The following is a 26,544-nucleotide window of genomic DNA, read 5'->3' on the forward strand; positions in this document are numbered from 1 at the left end:
TATGAACAAACTTTTAAAAGTTCAGTTTGGCAGGGTTTACCAAACTTTGAAGAAAAGTTCAGGTTCGTCCGAACTGAACTTTGAACGATTGCGGGCACTTGTCTGCTTTAGTGCCGTTCAGCAAGTTCATTCATCAATACTCTCCTGTCCGTGTTCCCCCCGATGTCCCCCGCTGATTGCAGCTGCCTCCACTTCCTGGCTGAGATGAGAGTGACAGCCTGCTCAGCCATCATGAGGGTAACCTATTACAAGTTCTGTATTTTCTGTGTATTATGCTAACTTTACTAGCACTAGCAATTCCACTAAATATTTAATTGAACCTTTGCCTATCATGTTCACAGATTAATTAGACAAATGTCAAAATGAAAAGAATACGTACGTTAATTTTTTTCCGAATCCCGGCCAGACAAGTAAGCATAACGTCCTTCTTGGTGTCACTTTGATTTCTGAATAAAGGCACTGAGGGAAAGCCAGCACGAATGCAAACACCCAGATACTTCCGATGACCACTTTAGTTGAAGTAGCAGATAGTCGTGGCTTCAATGGATTGATAATAGCCATATATCTATAATGCAAGCATATGAAAGCCTAATTGTTAACATCATAAATTACTGTAAAGAACTTCAAATCATTTGAAATCATTTATATTAGCATTGTGCTTATTCTTATAATTAAAAAAAATTCAAAGAAGTATTTTAGCCATATGTAAAAGGAAAAAAAAAACTTGTACTAAGGCTTCATCCACCTAGTATTTATGCCCTGTTACTTGATTGAAATTTAGTGTTCTCTGACCTCTTCAGGGGAACAGACTATGACTCTTTCTTGGTTACTGGGGGTAAGGGTGGTGATGCCCCACTCTTCTACAGTGTGCCTTATGTATTTAGAGTATGGCTATGTGCACACAACGTCGAAAATTGAGAAAAGGCGCCCGATTTTGATATTTTAAAAAAAAATTAGTTTTTACCGTGATTTAACTGCCTGCAATGGCAATGCATTGAAGTCAAAGGGAAGACTGACTTCCAATGCACACAATGCATTGAATAACGGACGTATTCTCAGCAGACGTCAAAATATTGAACATTTTATTTTATTATTTTCGGACGTCTTTTGCAAACAGCGGACGTTTTTTATTAGTTGTTCACATGCAGATTTTCTTTTGTCACCGTTCTTTCTCAGTTTTTACTATTAAATTCGATGGACTTTTCAATTCAGCCGCACCCAAAAGGCCAAATAGTCATCTCAAACTAGAAAAATGTACAAACATCAGTCATTGCAGGGGAGGCCAGGCTGCTAAATAACGTCCGTTATTTTAGACTCAAAATTACGGATGTCATTTTAAACGGAGCTGAAAAAATGTTGTGTGAACATAGCCTATATGTAGTTTTGTAGGGCCTGCACATCATCTTGCCAACAACTTACTTCAGTGTTGTTGGAATATACTACTTAAGCTGGCCATACATTGGCAGATTTCCACATACAGGAATGTTCAGTGTGGGAGTAAACTGCAGCCAGGCTGCTCTGGTGCTGGCTTATCTCTCCCAGAACAAAAGAGTTGGGCGGCAAGAATCCAACATGTCCGATTCTTCTCTCAAGGGGAGAGTCGTAAGGCCTCTCACTAGCGCTAGCAGGTTCAGATATCTTTAACTTATGGGCACCTTTAAATCCTGTATATACATTACATGTAAACTATTGGAAAGACAGGGGCTGGGAATCTGCCAGATGGTGGAGGAGGGTGGAAGTTTGTTTTCTGGGCGCAGCTTATGACTTTCACTATCACCACATTTTTTAAAGCACTTTCATATACTGATAAATACAATCTATTTTTTTCTAGAAATTTAGGATGAAGAGCCGCATCATAGAGGGGTGGGGTTTCCTCCCACTGGGGGCGGGCCGGCCCGCCTCCAGTGCTTCATCCCTGGCCCGTGCCTGGGAATAGAACGGTGCTGTACATGGGAACTGGGCCGCGGTTAAAAAAAAAAGGACCACGGCACTGGCTTCCCTGCACCGGCGCCAGTCTATCCATGTGAAAATCTTAAAGTTGTGTGGTTGTGGTTAAATCAATGATATAAAGGGGAATATTACTGTGTATATAGTATATTAAATTGACTGTTTATATGATATCATTTCTGCTGGAGATTTTGCAACACAATTCCTTGTCACAGACCTCCATAGCATACTAAGAAGGTGAAAGGTGGCAGAAAGTATACAGGATGACTAATTCTGTCTGAGGTTTACAATAATCATAGGAGACTTGATTACGCCAGAGCGGTGGCCTCTGTTCATTTGCAAGTGACACTGATGCTGAAGGGACTAAAGAATATGACTCGAGACAACAGGCAAGCAAGCTTCTTTCCCTGGAGAATAGATCACACTTCAGAGTCTTTGTTAAGCTCAATAAAAATACAGATATACTGTACAGTAGAGAATTTATACAGTATAAAAATGCAGCCAGCAAGGTCTAAAACTAGATATATTGTCACGTCAATCAAAAATATTTTTATGATAGTCTGTAATGTTATAAATTAAAAAAAGTATGTGCTATTCCATCTATAGTCTATAGTCTTCCATCTATAGTCTTTAATTGTAGTGTCAATATTTTAAAAGATTAGAAATGTGTATGATATATAATGCTTGTAATAAAAAAGAGCTTATATTACAATAATGGAAAACAACCTGTTCAAAAAAATTAAAAATAAATAAGAATAAAAAAAATAAAAATAATGTCCTTTACAATTTTAATTGTATGGTTAATACATAATATGAAAATAAATAAATAAATTAATAAGGAAAGACTAGATTAGGAGTGAAAAGTAGTGATGAGTGGACCTGTGGGTATTCGGGTTCACTTGGTTCAATTAAACTTAAAAAACAGTTTGCCGACCTGGACTTTTACCCGAAGTTTCGCACAGACCCAAACCCAATTGAAGTCAATGGGGACCCTGAACTTTTGCCACAAAAATGATTGTAAAATGGGAGTAGAAAGGAATAAAAGGTTGCAAAAATGCAGCCAAAATGTGGGTAAGGACAAAGCAATTGCCCTGGCTAAAATCAATATAAGGTTACAAACCCACTTGGCGGGTCTGCAGCGAGTCTCCATGCTGCGTTTTTGCAGCGAGACTCGCTGCAGATCCCGGCCCTATACTTTTAATGGCAGACAAACACGCAGCAGGGATGTACATCCCTGCTGCGAGTTTGTCTGCAGCCCACCCCATTAACCCCCCGGCCGCCGGAGCTGATACTTCACCTGATCCAGGTGAAGTATATGCTCCAGCCAGCCTCCTGCAGCCCCGGCCGCCCGATCGCCCCCCCGCAGCCCCGGCCGCCCGATCGCCCCCCCGCAGCACCGATCGCAGGCCCCCCCCGCAGCACCGATCGCTTTCACGCCCCCCTGCAGCCCCGGCCGCTCGATCGGGGGGGCGTGCGATCGGTGCTGCGGGGGGGGGGGGGGCGTGCGATCGGTGCTGCGGGGGGGCGATCGGGCGGCCGGGGCTGCGGGCGGCTGGCTGGAGCATATACTTCACCTGGTCCCCGCTCCAGCTTGCTGAAGACATTGGCGGCCGGGGGGTTAATGGGGTGGGCTGCAGACAAACTCGCAGCAGGGATGTACAGCGCTGAGGATGAAGGTACTATGTCCATCCTATTAGGAGCTTAAAAGGGAACTCCAGAAAGGGAAAATGAACAGGAGGGAAGGGGTATGGGCAAGATTATGGGGTGGGAAAAACACTGCAAAGATTACTGGGAAATGTAATTTGATAGCAGTGCAGGGAAAGAGGAACAGCAAGAGATGGAACAGGTAGAAAACAGTCAGAAGAGGAGCAGGACTACTGTAAACCCACATAAAAGAATCAGGGGAAACATAGGTAAGAACCTTGCATTGTTTGGAAGTTTTTGTTCCCCCCCCCCCAAGGTTTCCTGGAGTTCCCCTTTAATCGCTATGCTAATTAGACATTTTGGAGCAATGAGGATGGGACTACCACCCCCAGTGCACTGATCCACCCCCTGGCCAATAAATAGAGATAGGGCCATCCAGGGTGATTTGGTGCACTGAGAGCTTTATTCCCACCCCCAGTGCACTAAAACACCTAATTACCATGAAATTAAACTTGTAATAACACAATTATTTAGAGGACGAAGTTAAGAAACGTCCCTCCATCCCCAGCACCCGGCGCGCAATAGGGACACATCAGCGGGTTAGACGTAGAATTTGTTTTTTTATATAATCTAATTTATTATCATTCACACTTTGTTTTGGCTGTAGAACTGAATGGCAAAATTCCACCAAGACTGCAAAAAAACTGTCCACACACTCACAGATTTGTTAAATTTTTTGGTTTGCATAATTCAAGGGGTTGGCAGTTTACTGTCTGTGCTTTACCGTGTGTGTAACGTTATCAGCATTACCAGACTTGAATAAGGGTATGTTCACACTGAGCAAATACTGTGGAATTCCGGTCGTGCTCAGTGTCCCGCTGTGAGTGAATGAGAGGGCGCGCGCTCCTCCTCTGCCGCTGCTCTCTGCTCAAAGACGTGAGCGGCGGCTGCAGAGGAGCGCACGCTCTCCCATAGACATGCTATTTGACACTGAGACAGGCGGAATTCTACGGTGGAATTCCACCTGTTTTACTCAGTGTGAACATACCTTAAGGCTTCTTATACATTGCCATGTTCATTTAATTAAACTTGTCGGCCCATTTCACAGACTAATTCTATGTTCACACAACATATATATTCGTAAAATCACGGGCGTTGTACAAAATATACGTTCCATTGTTGCCTATGGGATCCCGGCCGGAGTGTATACACATCGTTTACGCTCCGGCCGGGATCCCTCGTGGTGCCGCAAACAACTGACATGTCAGTTTTCTGTGACCGCTATTCAGTGAATATCGGCTGTAGAAAACCGAGCAGCTCCGGCCACAAGCTTCACAGCATGCTTTGGGGAGTTCTGATGTGGGCGCACACGATGCACCCGCATCAGAACCCTGCGGTACTGCAGAACAGGTCGGGATGATCTTTTCAGAGACTGGCCGTTCCGTTACCCGGCCGGGTCACGGAACGGCCAGTCTCTTACGCCATGTGAACATGGCCTAAACATGTCTCTGTAAATGGAAGTCACTGCATCGTAGTGAAATATGATGCATTGAGCTCCAGAATGGCCAGAGGGCTACCCTACTGAACTGCCATAGCTTTTTCAGTTTGGTGTGATAATACTTCAGCAATTTGTTAGCTCACTGCATCACAATTCAGTATGATTATGGTGCAGCAAGGACAGTTCCTGGTATGGACAGAGATGGCAGCAGAGAACACTGTATCGGATAGTGTGAATTTTACCGTTTCCTGCAATGCATACAGCAGATGATAAAAAATTTGAAATGTGTACACATTTTTGGCACCAGTAGACTTGGAGGGAATGTGTCATCTAAATGTTCTTTTACTGAATAGAGACAGATACTAAAAATTGTTCTTTTATTCAAATCTATTTCTATTTTCTGACTTCAATTTTTAATTATTAAACTATTGGTACATTGTTATGGGGCTGCCATATTGCCTGGGCTGTTTTTAACAGAATTTAGTGAAATATTTTACAGCAAAACTCATGGACATGGACGACAATAGATAGCATCTGCCCTCTTGAGATGAATGTAAAACATCATTGAGCGTACTCTGTGACCTTTGAAAAGGTCATTCCACAGGGAGCTGCTATTGTCTTGTATTGATGCTATCTACTTGTGTCACATGTCGCTATACAGATCACTTTACAGCAGACTCCTCGTATTACTACATACAGAACAGGAAGTCTCAGCTTAGTTTTAGCCTCAGCGTTGAGAATGAAAACTACAAGACTTCAGGATTTTAAAATATAGAAAGAAAAATGGAAAGTTACAAAAAATTCTTTAAAAAAAGTTATTTTCTGATGATACATTCCCTTTAAGGCCTTTTTTTTTCTTCTGGAGTACCCATCAGCTCAATTCACAAGTGTCACTTGACCTTATAAATGTAAGCTATTGACTTCTAGGATATCTTTGCAAGCTTTCTGAGTGACCCACTGAAGGAACTGGGGCTAGTGCCAAAACCCATTTACTATATATATTTTCCATTATGAAAGGCAAATGGAATATGAAATTAGTATGATAACGCAATCACTTACACTGTCACTATTAGCATCGCCAGGTGTCTATATCATGGATCACGTTCCTCTTAAGTATTCTTGTGACTCTTGAACTGTATAGAAGGAAATCATCAAGCCACATAACGCTGTTCAAATCACTGTAGTTCAATTACTTCAAGGTAAGGCTCATGGCATTCAACCATTACATTTTGGGGAGAGAAGCTTCATCCGTTTCTACGAACGCTCAGTAATGGGGATGAGTCAAGTTATCAATCACGAGTGTTCAGGTCTGATAATCACAATGCCGAACGTTAGGAACTTTACTTCCCAAACATATTGTAAATGTCATAGTGTTACTTACCAACCTAAAACTACCGACAGAAATGTAAAAAATACGCCCTGAATATTAGGTGATTCATTTTCTCGATTACTGTCAACTGCACTACTGAAGAATAGTGATGAGCGAACATGGTCGTAAATGTTCATATGCCGCTAATTGTTTGTGTTCACCAATCACGAACAATTTGTTCGATGATCAGAATGGCTATAATGATCATTTGCACCTTCTCCCTGCCCACAACGCACCTAGGCCATTCTAATGGGCCAACCTAGAGGGTCGGGGCCTCTATTGGCCCATTCCAATGGCTGTTGAGGGGCAGGCCTATGTGATGATGTCAAGGAAGGGAGGGGCCTACGGTACTGATGTGGGTGAGGTGGAGTGTCGCAGTGGTCATGAAGCCCAGGTGGCACAATCCACCAACGATAAAAAGCATTTTTCACTGGACCAAGCACCAACAAATCTATTATAAAGTAAGGTATGAAAACTGCAGAATCTAGGCTTTACAGCTGTGTACAGAAGTCTTCATACAGAAAGGGGGTGACAGTATCGCTTTAAAGGGGTTATCCAGCGCTACAAAAACATGGCGACTTTCCCCCTACTGTTGTCTCCAGTTTGGGTGGGGTTTTGAAACTCAGTTCCATTGAAGTAAATAAGGTTAATTGCAAACCGCACCTGTACTGGAGACAACAGTAGGGGGAAAAGTGGCCATGTTTTTGTAGCGCTGGATAACCCCTTTAAGGATATTAATACTACTATTGACAATATAGTAGCTCTTACAATACTGCATACAAACTTTGAACTCACTTGTAACTTCTACGGGTACTTGCATTGCCACCAATGGCAAATTAACCCTTGTCATACTGCAACTACCAGCATATTAACCCCTGTCGTTTATTTGTACACTATAAACGTATAAACAACAGACAAGTACATATTCAGGTATAAATGTGAAAATTCATAATGTGCAAGTAGCTCAGAGCCAATACTTCTTATAAGAAATACATAGAGGGAGATTTATCAAACATGGTGTAAAGTAAAACTTGCTCAGTTGCCCCTAGCAACCAATCAGATTCCATCTTTCATTTTCCAAAGAGTCTGTGAGGAATGAAAAGTCGAATCTGATTGGTTGCTAGGGGCAACTGAGCAAGTTTCACTTTACACCATGTTTGATAAATCTCCCTCTATGTATTTCTTATAAGAAGTATTGGCTCTGAGCTACTTGCACATTATGAATTTTCACGTTTATACCTGAATATGTACTTGTGTCTGTTGTTTATACGACAGTCTCCTTCGTTATACATGTAGAAGTCATCCTATTTTTTTAGTCACCTGGTTTAAGCATAATAATATATGAGAGCACCTTAAAGTGAACCATGCAGCACATTTATGCCGATTGGGCTCTCAGAACGACTGCACAGACCTCGCAGACAGCTTTCCTATGGTGTCGGGAGTTTCAGGCTCCATAGGCTTTATGTTGGATAAAATCCTTTTTAATACCGCGCGTGAGGCAGGGGCAGAGTCGTGAACTAGTCATCTGGACTGTGACTAGTCACGCTCTCTGTCCTGTCAGCACACTCTGCTGACAGGACAGAGAGCTTTGACTAGTCACAGCACAGACTAGTTAATATTAATGCTTTTATTTGCATAGCGCCAACTGTCCCCATTAGGACTCACAATCTATACTGACCTGACTGTATGTTTTGGGTGTGGCAGGCGAACACGCAAACACAGAGAGAACAAACTCTTTGTAGATGTTTCCCTTGATGGGGTTTGAAGCCAGGACCCCAGCACTGCAAGGCCACAGTGCTAACCACTGAGCCATTGTGCTGTCCCTAGTTCATGGCTACGCCCTACCTCAACCCTCAACACCATAGGAGACCCATCTGCGTGTAACGCCTGGAGTAGTGGATCCACTGGACCGGCACCAGCGATGGCACAAACCTCACCAGGGAGCGGAGTCTAAGGGGCCGCTGGTTTTCACCAGAGCCCGCCGCAAGGCGGGATGGACTTGCTGCGGCAGGCGACCCCCAGGTCGCTACCCCTGGCTTGGTTGCTGGTGTCGGCAGGCGAGGCGTGGCAGGAGATGGCACAGGCAATAGTCTGCAGATGAGAGAGCACGTGACAGGCTGGACACGGGAACAGGTGGAGTGACAGGGGAACAGGAACCAGGAACAGGGACTTGGGACCAGGTAACGGACAGGACTCAGGAACAGGGACTTGGGACCAGGTAACGGACAGGACACAGGAACAACAGGGAGCTGGGCCAAACGCTATGGGAAGCATGTAGAGGCTCCAACACAGGGGACAGGGCATGCTGGGATTTATAGGGGAGTGATTAGGTGCAACTACCAATTAGGAGCGCACTGCCCCTTTAAATCTGAGACAGCCGGCGCGCGCGCGCCCTAGGAGGCGGGGATGCGCGCGCCGGCCGGCACAGCGGGAGACAGGAGCGTGGAGAGGTGAGGCGATCGCCGGGGCCGAGGTGATAGCAGCGCCGGGTCCCCGACTATGGACACCGACTGCTGCATGGGGTAGGAAGCGGTCGCGGCGGCGGCCCGGAACGCGGGACGCCGCCGCGGCTGTGACAGTACCCCCCCCCTTTGGCCTCCCCCTCTTTCTTGCCTGCAGATGGCACAGGAAGCCACAAAGTCTTTGACATCTTGAAACAGACTGGGCCACCAGTAGTGGCGAGAGATCCGTTGGCCGGTCTTACGGACTCCAGGGTGCCCGGCCTCCAACGAGGAATGACCCCACTTCAAAATACCTCTTCGAAGCGCAGGGTGAACATGAGTCTTTCCGGGGGGTACTCTCCGAAGCGAGGAGGTTACGACTGGTGCTAGGCGATCAGGCGGTAAAACATGGCAAGGGACTGTGGGTCTGTGGACGAGGACCTTCTGTAAGTTCTCCCGGTGGTGAGAGGACACGACCTTAGTCTTGGGTACGGAGAGAGGGTACACCTCGGCAGAGAAGGCATCCGCCGAGTCTTGGTCTTCTGCCGGTAGGTCGGATAGAGGCTTGGCTGGGACAGGAAACGACATATTACACTTGGTCTGAGGTGACCTGAGACACTGGTTGGAACAGTCCTGACCCCAACTGAGAATCTCCCCGGTTCTCCAGTCCAGTTGAGGGGCATGTTCTTGCAGCCACGGGAGTCCCAGGAGGACCGCGGGGGAAGAATGGGGCAGGACGTAGAAGGATATCTCTTCTTGATGTAAAGGACCCACCTGGAGGACTAAAGGTGCGGTCTGGTAGTACACACGGTCGGTAAGAATTTCGCCTGTGACCGAGGAGATAGTCAGGGGCCTGGCTAGTCGGGTCACGGGTAGCCGCCATCTTTGGACCAATGTTGCCGCAATAAAACTGCCTGCTGACCCAGAATCGAGGAAGGCAGTAGTCTGATGATTTTGTCCTGAGGGAGTCCGGATGGAAACTGGCATAGACAGACTTGGAGTGGTGGCATTCACACCTAGGGACACCTGTCCCACCGGACCTAGGTGCGAGCATTTTCCGGATGTTTCGGGACGTAGAGGACATCCCAGCCGGAAGTGATCGGAACCACCGCAATAGAGACAGAGATTCTGCTCCAGGCGCCGGATTCTTTCATCAGGCGTCAGGTGAGCCCGTTCCACCTGCATAGGAGTCTCAGGAGAGGGTTGGGACATCGAAAGGTCAGGATTCTGGAAAACCGGCGCCAGCTGGGGATGGCGACGGGAACGGGTTAGTAAATGTTCATGCCGAACCTCCTCCTCCCTCTCCGAAAAACGAGTATCAACTCGGGTGGCCAGTAGAATGAGTTCGTTCAGGGAGGTAGGCAGGTCTCGGGCAGCGAGCACGTCTCTCACTCGACTAGACAGGCCCTTCTTGAAGGTGGCCAATAGGGCGGCCTCGTTCCAGTCCAATTCAGCTGCCAGGGTGCGGAACTGGATGGCGTAGTCACCTACAGAGGAGCTGCCTTGAGAGAGGTTGAGGAGAGCAGTCTCGGCTGAAGAAGCACGGGCAGGTTCCTCAAAGACGGAGCGAAACTCGAATAGGAAGGCCCGGAGATTGGCAGCAACAGGATCATCACGGTCCCACAGTGGCGTGGCCCAGGCCAGGGCTCTACCTTCTAATAGGCTGATGATGAAAGCCACTTTAGAGCGCTCGGTGGAAAACTGACTACTCAAAAGTTCAATGTGCATGGTGCACTGAGTCAAGAATCCTCTGCACAACTTAGAGTCCCCAGAGTACTTGCTTGGGAGGGCCAGTCGGAGTGAAGAAGAAGCGTCAGGAGGTGGTGTGCGCTGGGCAGTAGTCTGCTGCTGTAAGGCGGCAGTGAGTTGCTGGATCTGCTGTGACTGTTTCTGGATTTGTTGCGCCTGCTGAGTGACCACTCTGGCGACATCACGGAGATCAGGCACCTCGCCGGGATCCATGGTTGGAGCCTACTGTAACGCCTGGAGTAGTGGATCCACTGGACCGGCACCAGCGATGGCACAAACCTCACCAGGGAGCGGAGTCTAAGGGGCCGCTGGTTTTCACCAGAGCCCGCCGCAAGGCGGGATGGACTTGCTGCGGCAGGCGACCCCCAGGTCGCTACCCCTGGCTTGGTTGCTGGTGTCGGCAGGCGAGGCGTGGCAGGAGATGGCACAGGCAATAGTCTGCAGATGAGAGAGCACGTGACAGGCTGGACACGGGAACAGGTGGAGTAACAGGGGAACAGGAACCAGGAACAGGGACTTGGGACCAGGTAACGGACAGGACTCAGGAACAGGGACTTGGGACCAGGTAACGGACAGGACACAGGAACAACAGGGAGCTGGGCCAAACGCTATGGGAAGCATGTAGAGGCTCCAACACAGGGGACAGGGCATGCTGGGATTTATAGGGGAGTGATTAGGTGCAACTACCAATTAGGAGCGCACTGCCCCTTTAAATCTGAGACAGCCGGCGCGCGCGCGCCCTAGGAGGCGGGGACGCGCGCGCCGGCCGGCACAGCGGGAGACAGGAGCGTGGAGAGGTGAGGCGCCCGCCGGGGCCGAGGTGATAGCAGCGCCGGGTCCCCGACTATGGACACCGACTGCTGCATGGGGTAGGAAGCTGTCGCGGCGGCGGCCCGGAACGCGGGACGCCGCCGCGGCTGTGACACTGCGAGGTGCGTGAAGCTGTTCTAGGAGCCCAATCATCACAAAGTTGGTTCCCTTTAAGGGCCAACTTATATTTTCCGATTGTTTTTCTAGACATCTTGTGGGGTACGACCGATAGTTTTGCCCTCGATAATCTCTGATATTCTGTTTTTGGTCCGATCGAGCCTTCATGTAAAACTGTTGCCTGTTACAATTTCAGATTATTACTGATGGAAAGAAAATAGTTACTATTCTATTTTGAGTAAAAAAAAAAATTTTATTTGGATACAAAGTGTTTCTTTACACCTTATAATGCTTTGTTATACAACTGATTATATTGCTTGAACAGGCGTGATATATTTATTTTGGTGGGTTTTTTTTGCCATATAATTATGATGTACTGTATACAGTAAGTCTGCCTTTTTATTATCCAGGTACTGTCATACATGTCATATATTAAAACTAATTAGACAAATTAAATAGGAGACATTCAAGAAGGATAGTTTATTGTTTCTGTCTTCTTACTAGAATCTACCTACCTAGCCGTCTTTTGAGGAGCGCAGTAATATGCCGGTGAAGATCTTGTCATTTCTGACACCTTTGCTGTAATTAAGCTATAATTAAGTTATAAGAAGCGATTGAATAATATTCCATTCAAAATAGCTGCTATTATATGTTGTACAGAATGCTGTGGAGGAGATGTAGCACCTGTCATAAGCTCAGTAAGCAATGAATGTCAACCATAGGTGGTGTTTCCATATATGTGTTCAGAATGCATTGCAAACACAGTGGAAGCTGTGACCCCATTTCTATGACAATAAGCACGTTCAGTTGATGATAGTTCTGGCACCATCATGGAGGAAATAGAGGAGTGGTATCCACTGTGTTCGAAGTGTACATGTGGAAAAACTAATTTGAAGAGAAATAAGTATTTGATCCCTCTGGCAAACGAGACTTAATACTTGGTGGCAAAACCCTTGTTGGCAAGCACAGAAGTCAAAGTTTTTTTGTAGTTGAGGATGAGGTTTGTGCACGTCAAGGGGGATTTTGGTCTATTCCTCTTTGCAGATCATCTCTAAATTATTCAGATTTTAAGGCTGTCGATTGGCAACTCAGAACTTCAGCTCCCTCCATAAGTTTTCTATAAGATTAAGGCTAGGCAAAAGGGGCCACCCTGGCATTTCCCTATTTATGTTTCAATACTCACAACCGAGTGAGACTTAAGGGGCTATGTATTAGGGGGGTTTGGTGATCTCCTCACTAGAGATGATCGAACATCGGAAAATCTTAGGTTCTATAGAACTTGAACCTTGTCGAACTTTCCGCATTTGGTTCCCGATGCCTTCTCGGTCCAGGGTGAAGGAGGAGACAGCCCGGGTACCGCCTGGAATTCCAGGATTAAGCCTATTACCCAGGCTGAATCTCGGAATTCCAGGCGGTACTCTCTCCTCCTTCCCCACGGATCGGGAAGGCATCGGGAATCAAATGCAGAAAGTTCGACAAGGTTCGAGTTCTATAGAACCTAAAATTTTCTGATGTTTGATCATCTCTACTTCTCATTAGAAGGCACCCCTTTGGCAACAGGTTTTCCTTCCCTGGAGGGATATCTGGCTATTGCTGTGTTTTAAAACTCCCAACTGAGGCTCCACGGACCCACAGATTTTTCTTTACTGATGTCCTGAGCTCAGTGATTGCTGTGTTTTGTTGTGCTTCTTTTTGAGCCACTCCTTTGTTGCCTTGGTTGTATGTTTTGGGTCATTGCCGAGATGGAAGACCCAGCCACCACCCATTTTTAATGTCCTGGTGGAGGGAAGGAGGTTGTCGCTCAGGATTTTACTGCATACGGTTTCATCCATTGTCCCATCAATGCAATGAAGTAATCCTATGCCCTTAGCAGAGAAACACGCCCAAAACATAATATTTCCACCTCCATGACAGTGGGAATGGTCTTCTTTTGGGTCATTGGAAGCATTTCTCTTTCTCCAAGCATGGTGGGTTAAGGTAATGCCAAAAAGCTCATTTTTTGTCTCATCTGACTGCAGCACCTTCTCCCAAACAAAATTTGCCAGTTTGTTCACTGGCAAACTTCAGACGGGCCTCCAGGAGCAGTGGGACTTTACGGACACTGCAGGATTTTTATCCATTATGGTGTAATGTGTTACCAATAGTTTTCTTTGTGACAGTGGTCCAAGCTGCCTTGAGATTGTTAATAAGTTCCCCCTGTGTAGTTTGTCGATTTTTTTACTGTCCTCTTGCTCCAGGATACCCCACAAGGTAAGATCAATGTCGACTGATGTCATTTTGTATTTCTTCCATTTTCTTACTATTGCACCAACTGTTGTCTTCTTCTCACGCAGCATTTTAAATTAGCCCATTACAGCCTTGTGCAGGTCTATCATCTTGTCCCTGACATCCTTAGAGAGCTCTTTCGTCTTACCCATGTTGTAGAGGTTAGAATCTGAATGATTAATTAAGTCTATGGACAGGAGTCTTTTATACAGGTGACAATGTCAGGGTGCCTTTGCAGTACCGGCCGGGATGATCTTCTCAGACACCCTCCGTTTAGTGACCTGGCTGGGTCACGGAACAGCCGGTGTCTTACCACGTGTGAACATAGCTTAAGTAAGTGTACTCACTGCACTTACTGACAGCAGTTGACTGTGTACCTCATAGAGCTAAAATCAGACATCCCTCCTCCAGGCTGTGCTGTCCTGCTTTGTGGTGAGTCTGCTCTGCCCCTGGTGTTCTTCATTGGCAAAGACAGGCTCAGTGGTAGACACAGGGGGCGGGGCATGGTCACATGCTTCTCCATGTCACCCATCTTATGGACACACTCACCACAGAGCAGGACAGCAAAGCCTAGAGGAGAGGAGTCTAACTTTAGCTCTATGAGGTACACAGAGAGCTGCTGTCAGTCAGTGCAGTGAGTACACTTACTAAAACTATACACTGAATTATTTTACTATAAACTGGTCAACCCCTTTAATCTCTCTCTCCTCATTATCTCTTATCTATCCATCTTGAATCTCTAAATACACCCAGGATTCATTCCGAATCAGTAATCAACAGATCAAATCTCACACCTTGAATGGATAATTTAGAAATACGGTAGTTGGAAATCAACAAATAAATCCTGTATTTTTCCTTCAAAGAGAAAAAAGTTTAGATGTACAGATCAGTCAGTCATAACTAGTACGCGGTTGAAAATATTGAAGAAAATATCTTAGAAAGATGAAAAAGAATGTCAACATATTTCCTTGAGTCTAAGCAGACTTGTAAGGTATCTGTAAGATGTAGTTTGCCATCCATAAAGAAACTTCCTACTGCTGTTTTTTTTTTTTTTTTTTTTTTTATCTAGCTTACCCTTAATTGGAGTGCTAAGGGACTACACTGCATACAGGGAGCTTTCCAAACCAAAAACTTCTATTCATTACAGGAAACTGACAGGCATGTCATGGAAGGCAAGTGTACTTTTGTATGAAGACTGATACTTTAGGTTATTCCCTAAGCTTTAATACTGCATACCCTCCACTGCACCCATTTTGAACAACACTTGATGACAGGAAAAGCCTTGAGAATTCATTGCTTTCCTTTGATATGATAATTTAAACGCAGATGGCTAAAGCTCAACCAATCTTGAACAAACTAATCCTAGTTAGAAGGCATTTCTGATTGTAGCAATCAAACTTTATGTTTATTTGCACTTTGGCAAAATTACTAAAGTACAGGGGGGAGGGGGGGGGGGGGGTATTTCCGTGTTTTGAAATCTTCCTTTAAGGCTGGTTTAGTTTTTAATGACATTCTGTTTCTCTAAAATGTTTTAAATGGAACCTATCACACCAAATATGCACCTAATGATTAGGAACACTTTCCAATCATACCCCTGCCCTCCTTGTTTACACTGTAATCTTACATTGCTGAAGTCCCACGCTGTATGGAAATTAGGTGTAAGTAGTCACGGTGGGCGTAGGTAGTCACGGTCCTGGGAGGTTGTGAGCGCTTGAAAGGCCTGCACTCCGCTGAGGTTCCCTGGGGCCTGCGTTACATGTCGGCGGCACGGTGACGTCTTTAGCACGGCGCTCACAACCGCCCAGGACCGTGACTACATACTCCCACCGTGACTACTTACACCTAATTACCATACAGCGCGGGACTTCAAAATGTAAAATTACGGCGTAAGCAAGAAGGGCACGGAGGGTACAGGGGTAGGTTGGGGAAGCATGCTGGGTGATGTACCAGCACGTTTCCTTATCATTAGGGGCATATTAGTTCCCTTTAAGTCTATTCAGCAATAAAGTGCCCGGATGATAACAGTGCCTATAATCAGTTATATCCCGATGTTTGGTTCAGATCCCGAACAAGAACATTAAAAAAAATAATCGCAATCGGTTCCTGTTAGCCGAATATTCACAAGCAAATAACGAACGTACAACAGAAGCGCACATTACGATGCATACAGATTATCAGGCACAAAGCGTAAAATACGGAATAGTGGAGAAATTAAGAGGTGTGTAGCATTAGAGTATCTTTTATTCACCTGTGCGCATATACACAATGACGTGCATACATGTATCTAAGCCCTACTCAGTAAGCTCTACCTCCCTACACTGAAAATTTCACAATGTTCTAAGCCCTACTTGGTCAGCTCTCCCTCTCTACACTGAAAATTTCACAACGTTCTAAGCCCTACTCGGTCAGCTCTCCCTCCCTACACTGACAATTTCACAACATTCTAAGCCCTATGTCAGGACCAGTCACACCAAACACACAGAGACAGTGAGCCCTGAGCCCAGCACCGCCCACTGTCACTACCTAATTGTCACAATCTGCCCTAAAATGGCAGCGGACAACTTGGAGGCGTTCCCTAACCTGAGCAAGTGCAATAAAAAAACAAAGACAGACGTACGAACACAATAAGAATAGTCACCAATCAGGGTCACAACAGTCTGGCAGCAAAGGTACAAAATCAGGATCCAAAAGAGTATTCGAATAACAGGCAATATGGTCGGGGGCAGGCAGCAAGCAAGCGAGGTCAAAAGATACAAGGCAGAAATCAGGAGAAGCAAAGAAACAGAACCACAAGCAGGCAGAGACCGGTGAGGCACAGGCAGAAACAGCTAACTTAAATAGGACACCAGGAACCAAGTACAGAAGATGATAGGAGGGACCAGCTGTCAATCACTGAGGCAAGGCAGGTTAACTGTTAGATGACCAGAGGAAACTTAGCAGCACAGACACGGGAGGGGCAGGGAAAACAATTAGCAGACCAGAAGAAATAAAACACAGTTCAGACTGGCAAAAACAAGGCAAACAAAACACAGAATAAATGGAAGATTATGGCCAAAATTGCAGTCTCAGTCGTACCTTACGCACCGAGGAATGCGCCAAAGTTGCATTCATGACTCAGTCAGCTCTCTCTCTTTACTGACAATTTCACAACATTCTAATCCCTACTTTGTCAGCTCTCCCTCCCTACACTGAAAATTTCACAACGTTTGCCTCAGCGTCGCATTTTTATAGTATTTATACTATATTAAATATATACTGTATTTATATTTTTATACATTTCTTCTGCATCATAGAGTCTTTGGGGATTCTATCAAGGTCCCTGTCATTTTGATGCAGCATATATTGTAGATAGAATATCCAAATGCATGTTAAAAAAAAGACATTCTGTCTGCTGCTATAAGACTGCTTGTCACAAAAATTCTGAGTGAATGTTTTGGTGTCCAAAGCTGGTAATGTCATGAGGCGCAGGAAGGGGCACTTGACCTATGGCATGTCATCAATTAACTGGAACTTTAAAGGGGTACTCTAGCAAAAAAAAAAAGTCAAATCAACCGGTACCAGAAAGTGCCAGAGATTTGTAATTTTCTCCTAATAAAAAAATATCAAATCTTCCAGTACTTATCAGCTGCTGTATGTCCTGCAGGAAGTGGTGTATTCTTTCCAGTCTAGAAATCAGGAGTGGTTTTCTAGGAGGATTTGCTGCTACTTATCAGATTTCCAACACACAAGCACTTAGACCTGTACCATATGCAGGCACTGCCTTATTTCTAATGATGGCCGGACCATAGTAACAACAAAGCACTTTTGCCCCTCTGCCTTTTGTCTTCCCCTCTCTCCTCATTACATGTGCAGCTATGCAATGTCTGATTTTTGTCCATGTATGTACCCCCAGAATTGTAAAGTGCTGTGGAATATGTTGGTGCTATACAAATAATAATTATTAATCAAAAGTAAAGAATTTTTTTTTAGAAAGATTTATTACTTCTGGTAATCAACGTAGCTATCGTAGCACCGTGACCCCCCCCCCCCCCCACCAGTTTAGATTCATTGCAATAATTTCCATAGGCTGAAATACATTCCCAGCACGTCTGCATAAGCTTTACTGGTTCAGGAGAATAGCATTTATGTGGTGATGTTGGATTGAATCTCACCTTGGTTAAATGTAGTAGCACAACTGTCTGTTCAGGTTATACTGCAATCCATGAAAGGGCACAATACAAAAAAATGTCATTTAGCACTGAAGCAAGCATAGCTGAAATTGTTGAAATATTATCTTATCTTTCCATTTGCTAAAGTCAAGAAATGTGTCTACAGTTATGTGACTTCTGGATGTATTTAAAGGAGTACTCTAAAATCATCACAAAAAAGAAACATGCAGCACAAACAGATAGCATTGCTTGCCTGTCTGTACTAGTTCTGAAACAACTGAAATCCGTCTATTTTGGGGTTCATAGTCCTGTATTTCGTGTTTGTGCTTTCTAGTTGAGCAGTTGCTCACCACTGAAAGTCCCAGAATACATCGCTTTCCCATATCTCTCCATTACAGTCCTCCCACCCTACCTTGTCCCCTCCCCCAGCACTTCTGCCAGTTCCCAAAGCTGTTGCAAAATATAACTGAAGTTGCAGCACCTGCATCGTTCAGCCTGATATATATATATATATACATATATATATATATATATATATCAGGAAGATGGTAATATGGCCTGGTCAGAGATGGTGACCACTTCATGTGTTCTTTAGGGAGAGAGAGGAGAACATTTACTGCTGTTTCAGCTTTGCACAGGTGTCTTAACGATCAAGCCCATGTTCATTATGCACAAAGCTGGGGAATAGGAAGTAATCTGCCTGGAGCATTCCTAATCATGAGGAGGGTGGGGAGGAGGGAAGAAGAGTTTGTGCCAGCCTAATGCATATACAAATGTAAGCCTGGCCGTTAGACACAGGGTTGCAAGTTTAAAAGTCGTTTTTAAAACAATAACTGCATCCCCTGCCGAACAGACCCCAGGACAGATCTTGGATTAAAAGCAGCTATCCGAAGGTACAAGTGGTTTGGGGGGGTCAGATTGTGGGTACAGAGTCACTTTAAAGACCTGGCCAATTTACAGTTTTGCGTTTTCTTTTTTTCCTCCTTGCCTTCTAAGAGCTATACCTCTTTTATATTTCCATCTACAAGGCCATGTGACGGCTTGGTTTTTCCAGAACAGGTGCATTTTGTAATGGCATCTTTCAATCTATCCTAACATGTATGACAGAACCCTAAAAATATCATTTATGGGATGAAATTGGGGAAAAAAAAACACAATTCTGCATATTTTTGGGGGCTTCCGTGTTTACGTAATGCACTCTACGGTAAAACTGACATAATATAATTATTCTATATGTCGGTCTGAATACAGCGATATGCATTTTATATAGATTTTCTAATGTTTTACTATTTTTAATAACAGCAAAACTTTTTTTGCAAATAGGTGTGATTACAATGGCCTTATTGTGACTTATAGCGCTTTTATTTTTTTTACACACGGGGCTGTATGGTGTGTACTTTTTTGCGCCATGATCTCTAGTTTTTATTAGTACCATATTTGTGTGGATCGGATGTATTGATTAATTTTTATAAATTAAAAAAAAATAAAATGTAAGAAAAATCATCAAACTTGGTGTTTGTTTTTTAACTCTCTTTTTGTTTACACCGTTCACCATGTGGGAACCATATTGTTTTATTTTAATAGATCGGACAATTATGCACACTACGGTATATAATGTTTATTTTTATTTTTTTTCTGCGTTTTATTTATAACATTTTTATTAAGTGTACTAAGGTGTGTTTAAAAAAACTTTTTACATTTTTTTTTTTTTACTTTACACTCTTTATGTCCCCTTAGGGGACTTTAACATTTTTACATGGGATTTTTATCTGCGATCATTGCATAGAGCCTGCCTGTGGCAAACTCTATACTCTGATTGCCGATCTGACTCAGGAGAAAGGTAAGGGACCTCCGGCAGTAAGATAGAATGATCAGAAGCACCGCATCACACTGCAGGGTTCCAGATTGGACAGTGACAGGAGCTGCAGCTCCTGTCACTGTGATAAGTGCCGATCGTGGCACTGCGGGGGTTAATGGCAGGCGGCCCCTTAATTGCGGCGGTCCGTCATTAACAGTGAGGACCTGGCTGCATAAAGCAGCCGGTCCCCTTTTGCAATAAAGTGAGCTCAGCTCCTGAGCTGACTTCATAGCGCTGTTGGACCCACTGGCGTACCGGTATGTCATGGGTCCTTAAGGGGTTAAAAACACAAAAAGGCTATGTTCACACACCGTTGAAATTGAGTGAATGGCTGTCATTTAATGGCAAATAATTGCTGTTATAGCAAAGCAATGGCTTTTTTTTTTTTTTTTTTAATAATGGCCGTTATTTGCCATTAAATAACGGCCACCCACTTAATTTCAACGGTGTGGGAACATAGCCTTTCTGTGTTTTCAATCCACTCCTGGTTTTGGTTGCAAAATACGGACCAAGTGCTGAGCAAAAATACTGTGTGGGAACATAGCCTTAAAGTTTTACTGTGAATTTACCAACTACTGTCTTCCGATTTGTGGCATAAACTAACCTTAGATTGTGGCCTCTTGTTTTTGTGTTAACTTTCTTATTAAAAACACTTCCCTTCTAAACCTTATTTAACCTTTTGATATTTTTATTCAGCTGTTTATTTCCAGTTTCATTTACTTTATCTTGTACAATTACAATCAGAACAGAACACAGTCGTAAATAAAGGAAGTATAAGACAAAAAAGAACTCAGAGTCATGTATGTGTACGTTTCCATTAACAGTAGAATACAATAAGAAACAAAATAGCTATAATGTAGAAACAACCAGATATAAGGTTTAAAATTAACCAAGAAAATTGACTGGGGATAGACAATTATACAAAGGCAGAAACAGAGGGAGGGTACACAAAAGGGACCTGGACAACTTTAAGTATGGTTCCAATGGAGACCTGTTCCTGTGGAACTGTCACATCCTTAGGAAAACAGTGCGCCCTAACTGGACCCAGACCACTGTCCCTGTCTACTTGGATGTACTGCCCTAGGCAGCAGACCCCAACTGGGCGATGGTCCCTACACTGCTATGTGCAGGATCAGTCAGAGTGAGCAGTCCACGTCAGTAACAGCCGGTAACATATGAACCACAAAGCAGAAACAGAGGAAAGTCATAAAACAAGCCAAAGGGTCAGAACTTAGAGAACAATAAACAGGACCAAATTAGAACCAAAGAAAATACTGTAACAAGTCAAAAACACAAACACAACCAGGAGCATAGTATAAAAACACATAACACGTGAAGGTCAGGAAACACAAGCAGAGGTCAAGGAACTTATCAAAAGTGGTTTAAGAAGTAGTAGTGAGGAAGTCCATATAGCTAATACCCTAAATCCTATTGATCAGTTCAGGTATTAGGTGACTCATTCAGCATTTGGCCAACAGACATTTAAAAAACTTATGACATATCATAGTGGCATGTCAGAAGTGTATATCGGTCGGGGTCCGGCTGCTGAGAACCCTGCCGATAGTTAGAATGAAGGGGCTGCCGCGCCTGGGAGCACTGATTCTACCCCTTCATCTCTGCTACAGGGAGCTGGATTCTGTAGACTGCTGGTATTAGAAGTCTGCGGAACAACCTCACCACCAGACGGTATAGACGATGTAGGAAGCTCAGGAGAGTGTGGTACCAATGACAACGTATTTTCTATGTTTTATTTTTAAGACACGAGAAGGATTTCACTTCTTGTCACCTGCCATGGTAATTATAATCCTAAATAAATTTCCCCTTTTATTTATGTATTTATGCCTAAACATAGAAGTTTCTGTCAAAGGAGAAACAGTTCCGTAGATTGTCCTTATAAGACCTCTAGTAGATGGGAAGCCTTTTACACAGTTGCTTAAACAAAGTAAGTTTTAGAACGGGTGGAGAGCTCGTGATTACAGAAACCAAAGCGAGAGAGCTGGTCATAAAATGAAGCAGTTTGCAGAGGAAATTTTTACCGCTTTCTGAACATCTGGAAGGGCAGAAGCTGATGAGTAAAAAGTCTAACAATATGGGCAAAATGAAAAAAATTGTCTAAAAGCCGTGGCACTGATCCAATTTACAGCTATTGAGTTTGTTTTTTAAAATTTTTAGTTTTCTTTTTTTTTACTCATACATGGAGAAAAATTACAATTTAGGCCATGTTCACACAAGGTATATTTTCGTAAAAGTACGTCCGTTGTTGCCGATTGATTAATATTGATTAAAATTCGTTACCTGGCCTCTATGGAATCCCGGCTGGAGAGTATACACATAGTATACGCTCCGGCCATGATCTCTCGCGGCGCCGAAGAGAACTGACTTGTCAGTAAATAGCGGCCGCAGAAAACCCTGTCAGTGCACAGTGCACCATAGTGTGCAGTGGGGAGTTCTGATGCGGGCGCGGGGAGAACTGTGCGGCACTAAAGATAATCTTTTCAGAGACCGTCCGTTCCTTGACCTGGCCGGGTCACGGAATGGCCAGTCTCTTACAGTGTGCGAACATAGCCTTACTTATATTATGTGCTTATACATAAAATTTACAACTGACAAAACTAGGTATAACACACACCTGTTTTATATTGTCCTCGAGTGCGCCAAAGCCTTTCCAAACCCCTAATAACTCCTGGAATTGTCATTTACAAACATCAAAAAATCATCAGTCTAAAGCAAAATTTTGTTCCTGTTCCCCTTGATCCCAAAACCTCCATACTCTGAGTGCTGACTCGCCCATGCTGGTAGAGTTTCAATAAAAGGGCAAATAAAGAGGAAAGTGGGCATCCTTTGTAAGTTCCTCTGCTCAGAGGGAACAGACAGGAAGGGCGCTGTATAATATTATTTATGCTTTAGGTGAGCATTACAACGATCATCCCATCAGTTGTCCATCTAGTCCAGATTTATTAACAGTATTGTTCAGGTAGGGATAAACTGGAAGGCGTTACACAATTAGAGATTGCCCTTAGATGAGTCTTTTGCTTGTATTCAAATATAGACTATAGTCTTTGTGTTTCTATGGAAGGATGCAATGCCTTAGTTGTTTTCAAGGTACGTAATTTGGTTTTAAAGCGAATGTACCATCAGGTACATTCGCTTTACCATGACCCACGGATAGATCAACCGGGCCACCTTCAGTGGGAGGAATCCCCCGCTCTTCTATGACGCAGCTCTGTTAGAATCAATGGAGCCACGTCATAGAGGGGTGTGGGCTTCCTTCTCCTGGGGGTGGCCCGCCTCCAGTGCTTCAGCCCCGGCCCAGTACCCGTGGATAGAACAGCACCACACACGGGAACTGGGCCGCGGTTCAAAAAATGGACCGCGGCACCGGCTTCCCTGCACAGGCGCTGATCTATCCGTGGGTCAGGTTAAAGCGAATGTACCTGATGGTACATTCACTCTAAGCATGTTAGTTAAAAGGAGCTATCAGCAGGTTAGACTAATATAACCTGCTGATATGTCTCTGAGCTTCATGCGCTGCACCATTTCCATGCTGTTTGTGGGTAGAGATAATGCCCTCACGCACACCGGCCCATCCCTTCTAATAATTATCAGTGAAACAGGTCAGCTGGGGGCCGTTAGGTGGTGCCGTTGGTGCTTGGGGGCCGCAGCCCCACCCCCAGTGCTCCTAATGGCCTTATGGGGCCATTACTGTCAGAATAATGTAGTGTCCTTAGGAACTCTCCAGAGCAGGAAAGGTTTTCTATGGGGATTTGCTACTGCTCTGGACAGTTCCTAACATGAACAGAAGTGGCAGCAGAGAGCACTGTGTCATACTGGAAAGAATACACCACTTCCTGTGGGGCCTACAGCAGCAATCAGGGGTGGCCCTCGGCTGTCATGTATAGAGCAGGACTGTGTCCTTGCCTCACTCTATAGCAGGGGTGGGGAACCTCCGTCCCGCGGCCCGCGGCCCGCAGCTCCCCTGTAATGCGCGCTGCTCTGGAGGAGGAAGGAGCCGGCGCACACAGCATCCTCCTGTGTCTATGCCGGCTTCTTCCCCAGCAGAGCAGCGCGTCTTCAGTCTCCTGCGGGCCGTGCGCGATGACGTCATTTCATCGCGCGCCGCCTGCAGGAGAAGACCGGCACAGAGGACCTGGGACATAAGAGGATGTGGGAGAGTAGAGGACCTGGACAGCGTGGGAACGGAGGTAAGGTGAGTGGGATGTTTATTTTTTTTATTTGGGGGTTAAATAGGCTACCAGGGACATGACAGATGGGGGTTAACTAGTTCACCAGGGACATGACTGATGGGGGTTAACTAGTCCACCAGGGACATGACTGATGGGGGTTAACTAGTCCACCAGGGACATGACTGATGGGGGTTAACTAGTCCACCAGGGACATGACTGATGGGGGTTAACTAGTCCACCAGGGACATGACTGATGGGGGTTATTTAGGCTACCAGGGACATGACTGATAGGGGGTTATTTAGGCTACCAGGGACATGGCTGATAGGGGGTTATTTAGGCTACCAGGGACATGACTTGGCTAGACTAGACTACAAGGGGCATCACTGGGGGTTAACTACAATAGCAGGGGCATCACTGGGGATTAACTACAATAGCAGGGGAACTAGGGGAACAATACTTTGCCCTGGGTGCTGCAAACCCACGCTACTAATTGCCGCGCATGGTATGCGGCCCTCGAATGATTTTATTAATGCCCGACCGGCCCTCGACATGGAAAAGGTTCCCCACCCCTGCTCTATAGAATATGGACAGCACCAGGACGAGCATGCTCCTTCTATGTTAGTAACATAGCACCAGGAGCTATGCTGTTTACGCAACTCAAGAAGTTACATAACAAGAGTTGCTAGGAGGCCATGCCAGTTACACAACTACTGTGAAGGCCAAAGTTACACAAATTGCATAAGTTAGCCAACTCGACTGATATCGGCTTTCTATCTAGACATTTTGATCTAGATGTGTGGAACCCCACTAATCGTTAAAGAAGTGAAAAGCATGTAATGCCTTTCTTTCTGGCTTACTGCAATCTCTGTCTATTTGCAGAAGACACAGGGGGAGATTTATCAAACATGGTGTAAAGTGAAACTGGCTCAGTTGCCCCTAGCAACCAATCAGATTCCACCTTTCATTTTCCAAAGAGTCTGTGAGGAATGAAAGGTGGAATCTGATTGGTTACTAGGGGCAACTGAGCCAGTTTCACTTTACACCATGTTTGATAAAACTCCCCCAGTCTCTATAGACTTATAATTAAGACCATCTCCTACAATGAGATAGAAAAGGCAGCGAGCCAGGGAGTAAAGTGCTTAGCCATACTCTTCTCCTAGATTCATCATGTGATTGCTGGGGGTTTGAACATCCAGAACTCAATTGATGAAAACTCTTGACGTATCTAGCACATGTCAAAGGTTTTTTTTGAGTGACATATGTTTTTTTTTTTTCCATTTTGTTAGCATTGTTGTTGTTTTTTTGTGTTTTTTCACAATTGGGTAAAAAAAAAAAAAAAAAAAAGGTAATTTTTAGCTACAATTTTGATTGCTATTGTAACAAAATTATCAGCAAAAAGTAACAGTTTTTATCATGCTTTCCGAAGATAGTGGAAAAAACTTTAATGTTACTGTTGAAAAATAGCCTACAGAAAAACCTAAAATGTTAATTTTTTTCCAAAAACATCATAAAAATTTGCCAGTTGTCAGTGATATAATAACTATACTGACTGTCCAAATAACTCTTTGACTGACAAGCTCATGTAAATTGGACATTGTTACTATGGCAACGTCATATTTCTGAAGACGAAGGTAAATGTTCATATGTAACACATTTGCATATATATATATATATATATATATATATATATATATATATTTAATATATTCTTTCAGAATGCATATGTATTTTAAGCCTGAATCGTGCCTTTACCTGCTTCATCTTAACCTGTTTAATGTACAGTATGCTATGTTACATTTTTAGTTTCTGTGGTTTCTACTCATATCATGCTTGCCTTAGGGCAACATGCCTTAAGCCTTTCTTTTGCTTGTTAGATTATTATTTTTCTGTGCTGGTTCTCTTAGTATAGGGTTTGCTGGCACTGTTGTAATGAGTTTCTATGGTTTGCTCATTTCTGTGGATCGCCTATGGTTTCCTTTTATTCTCCGATACATACTGAGCTCCCAACTCTCAATGAAGTCAATAGTGAATATATATATATATACTGTATGTAGTCTAAAGAAGTTAGTTTATTAAGTAAACAACATTTTTTACAAACTGTGCTATAACTATATGTGGCTGTAAATTGATTTTTGAATAAAGATTTAAAATTATTAAAAAAAAAGCAAAGAAAATTGAATGTAACTAACCTAAACGGGTATTCCGCTCCAACATAACTTTTTATATGTTGCTGCCCATGGTGAGACTAACAATTCATTCCATACTTGTTATTATCTATTCAGTCTCCTTCCCACAGTTTTAAGATGCTGCTTTCTGCTGAAGGCAAAGAAATCTTTGCATGAACTTTTCTCTCCGTCTCCTTCTCCTCTACCCTCCCTTCCCAGACGGCTGGTGTAAACAAGACCTTCTCTTCAACTTTGTAGCAACTTTGTAATGCTGGGAGGATTAGTCACAATAAGTTAGTTCAACAGCAACTTGAACTCAGATTAACCCTCCCTACAGTACAAAGTAGC

The 26,544-nt window shown here is 44.2% G+C and overlaps 1 protein-coding gene across 1 annotated transcript in view; it reads right to left on the reverse strand.

Annotated features, from left to right (window-relative positions):
* The window catches only part of TACR3 (tachykinin receptor 3), a 92,086-nt gene that overhangs the window by 51,532 nt on the left and 14,010 nt on the right, over positions 1-26,544 (reverse strand). Inside the window, exon 2 of the mRNA XM_069976802.1 lies at positions 380-565. Within this exon, the coding sequence (XP_069832903.1) occupies positions 380-565 (186 nt within the window). The remainder of the gene's footprint in view (positions 1-379; positions 566-26,544) is intronic.

The sequence above is a fragment of the Dendropsophus ebraccatus genome, chromosome 7, assembly GCF_027789765.1.
Source record: "Dendropsophus ebraccatus isolate aDenEbr1 chromosome 7, aDenEbr1.pat, whole genome shotgun sequence".
In the NCBI taxonomy this organism is placed as follows: Eukaryota; Metazoa; Chordata; class Amphibia; order Anura; family Hylidae; genus Dendropsophus; species Dendropsophus ebraccatus.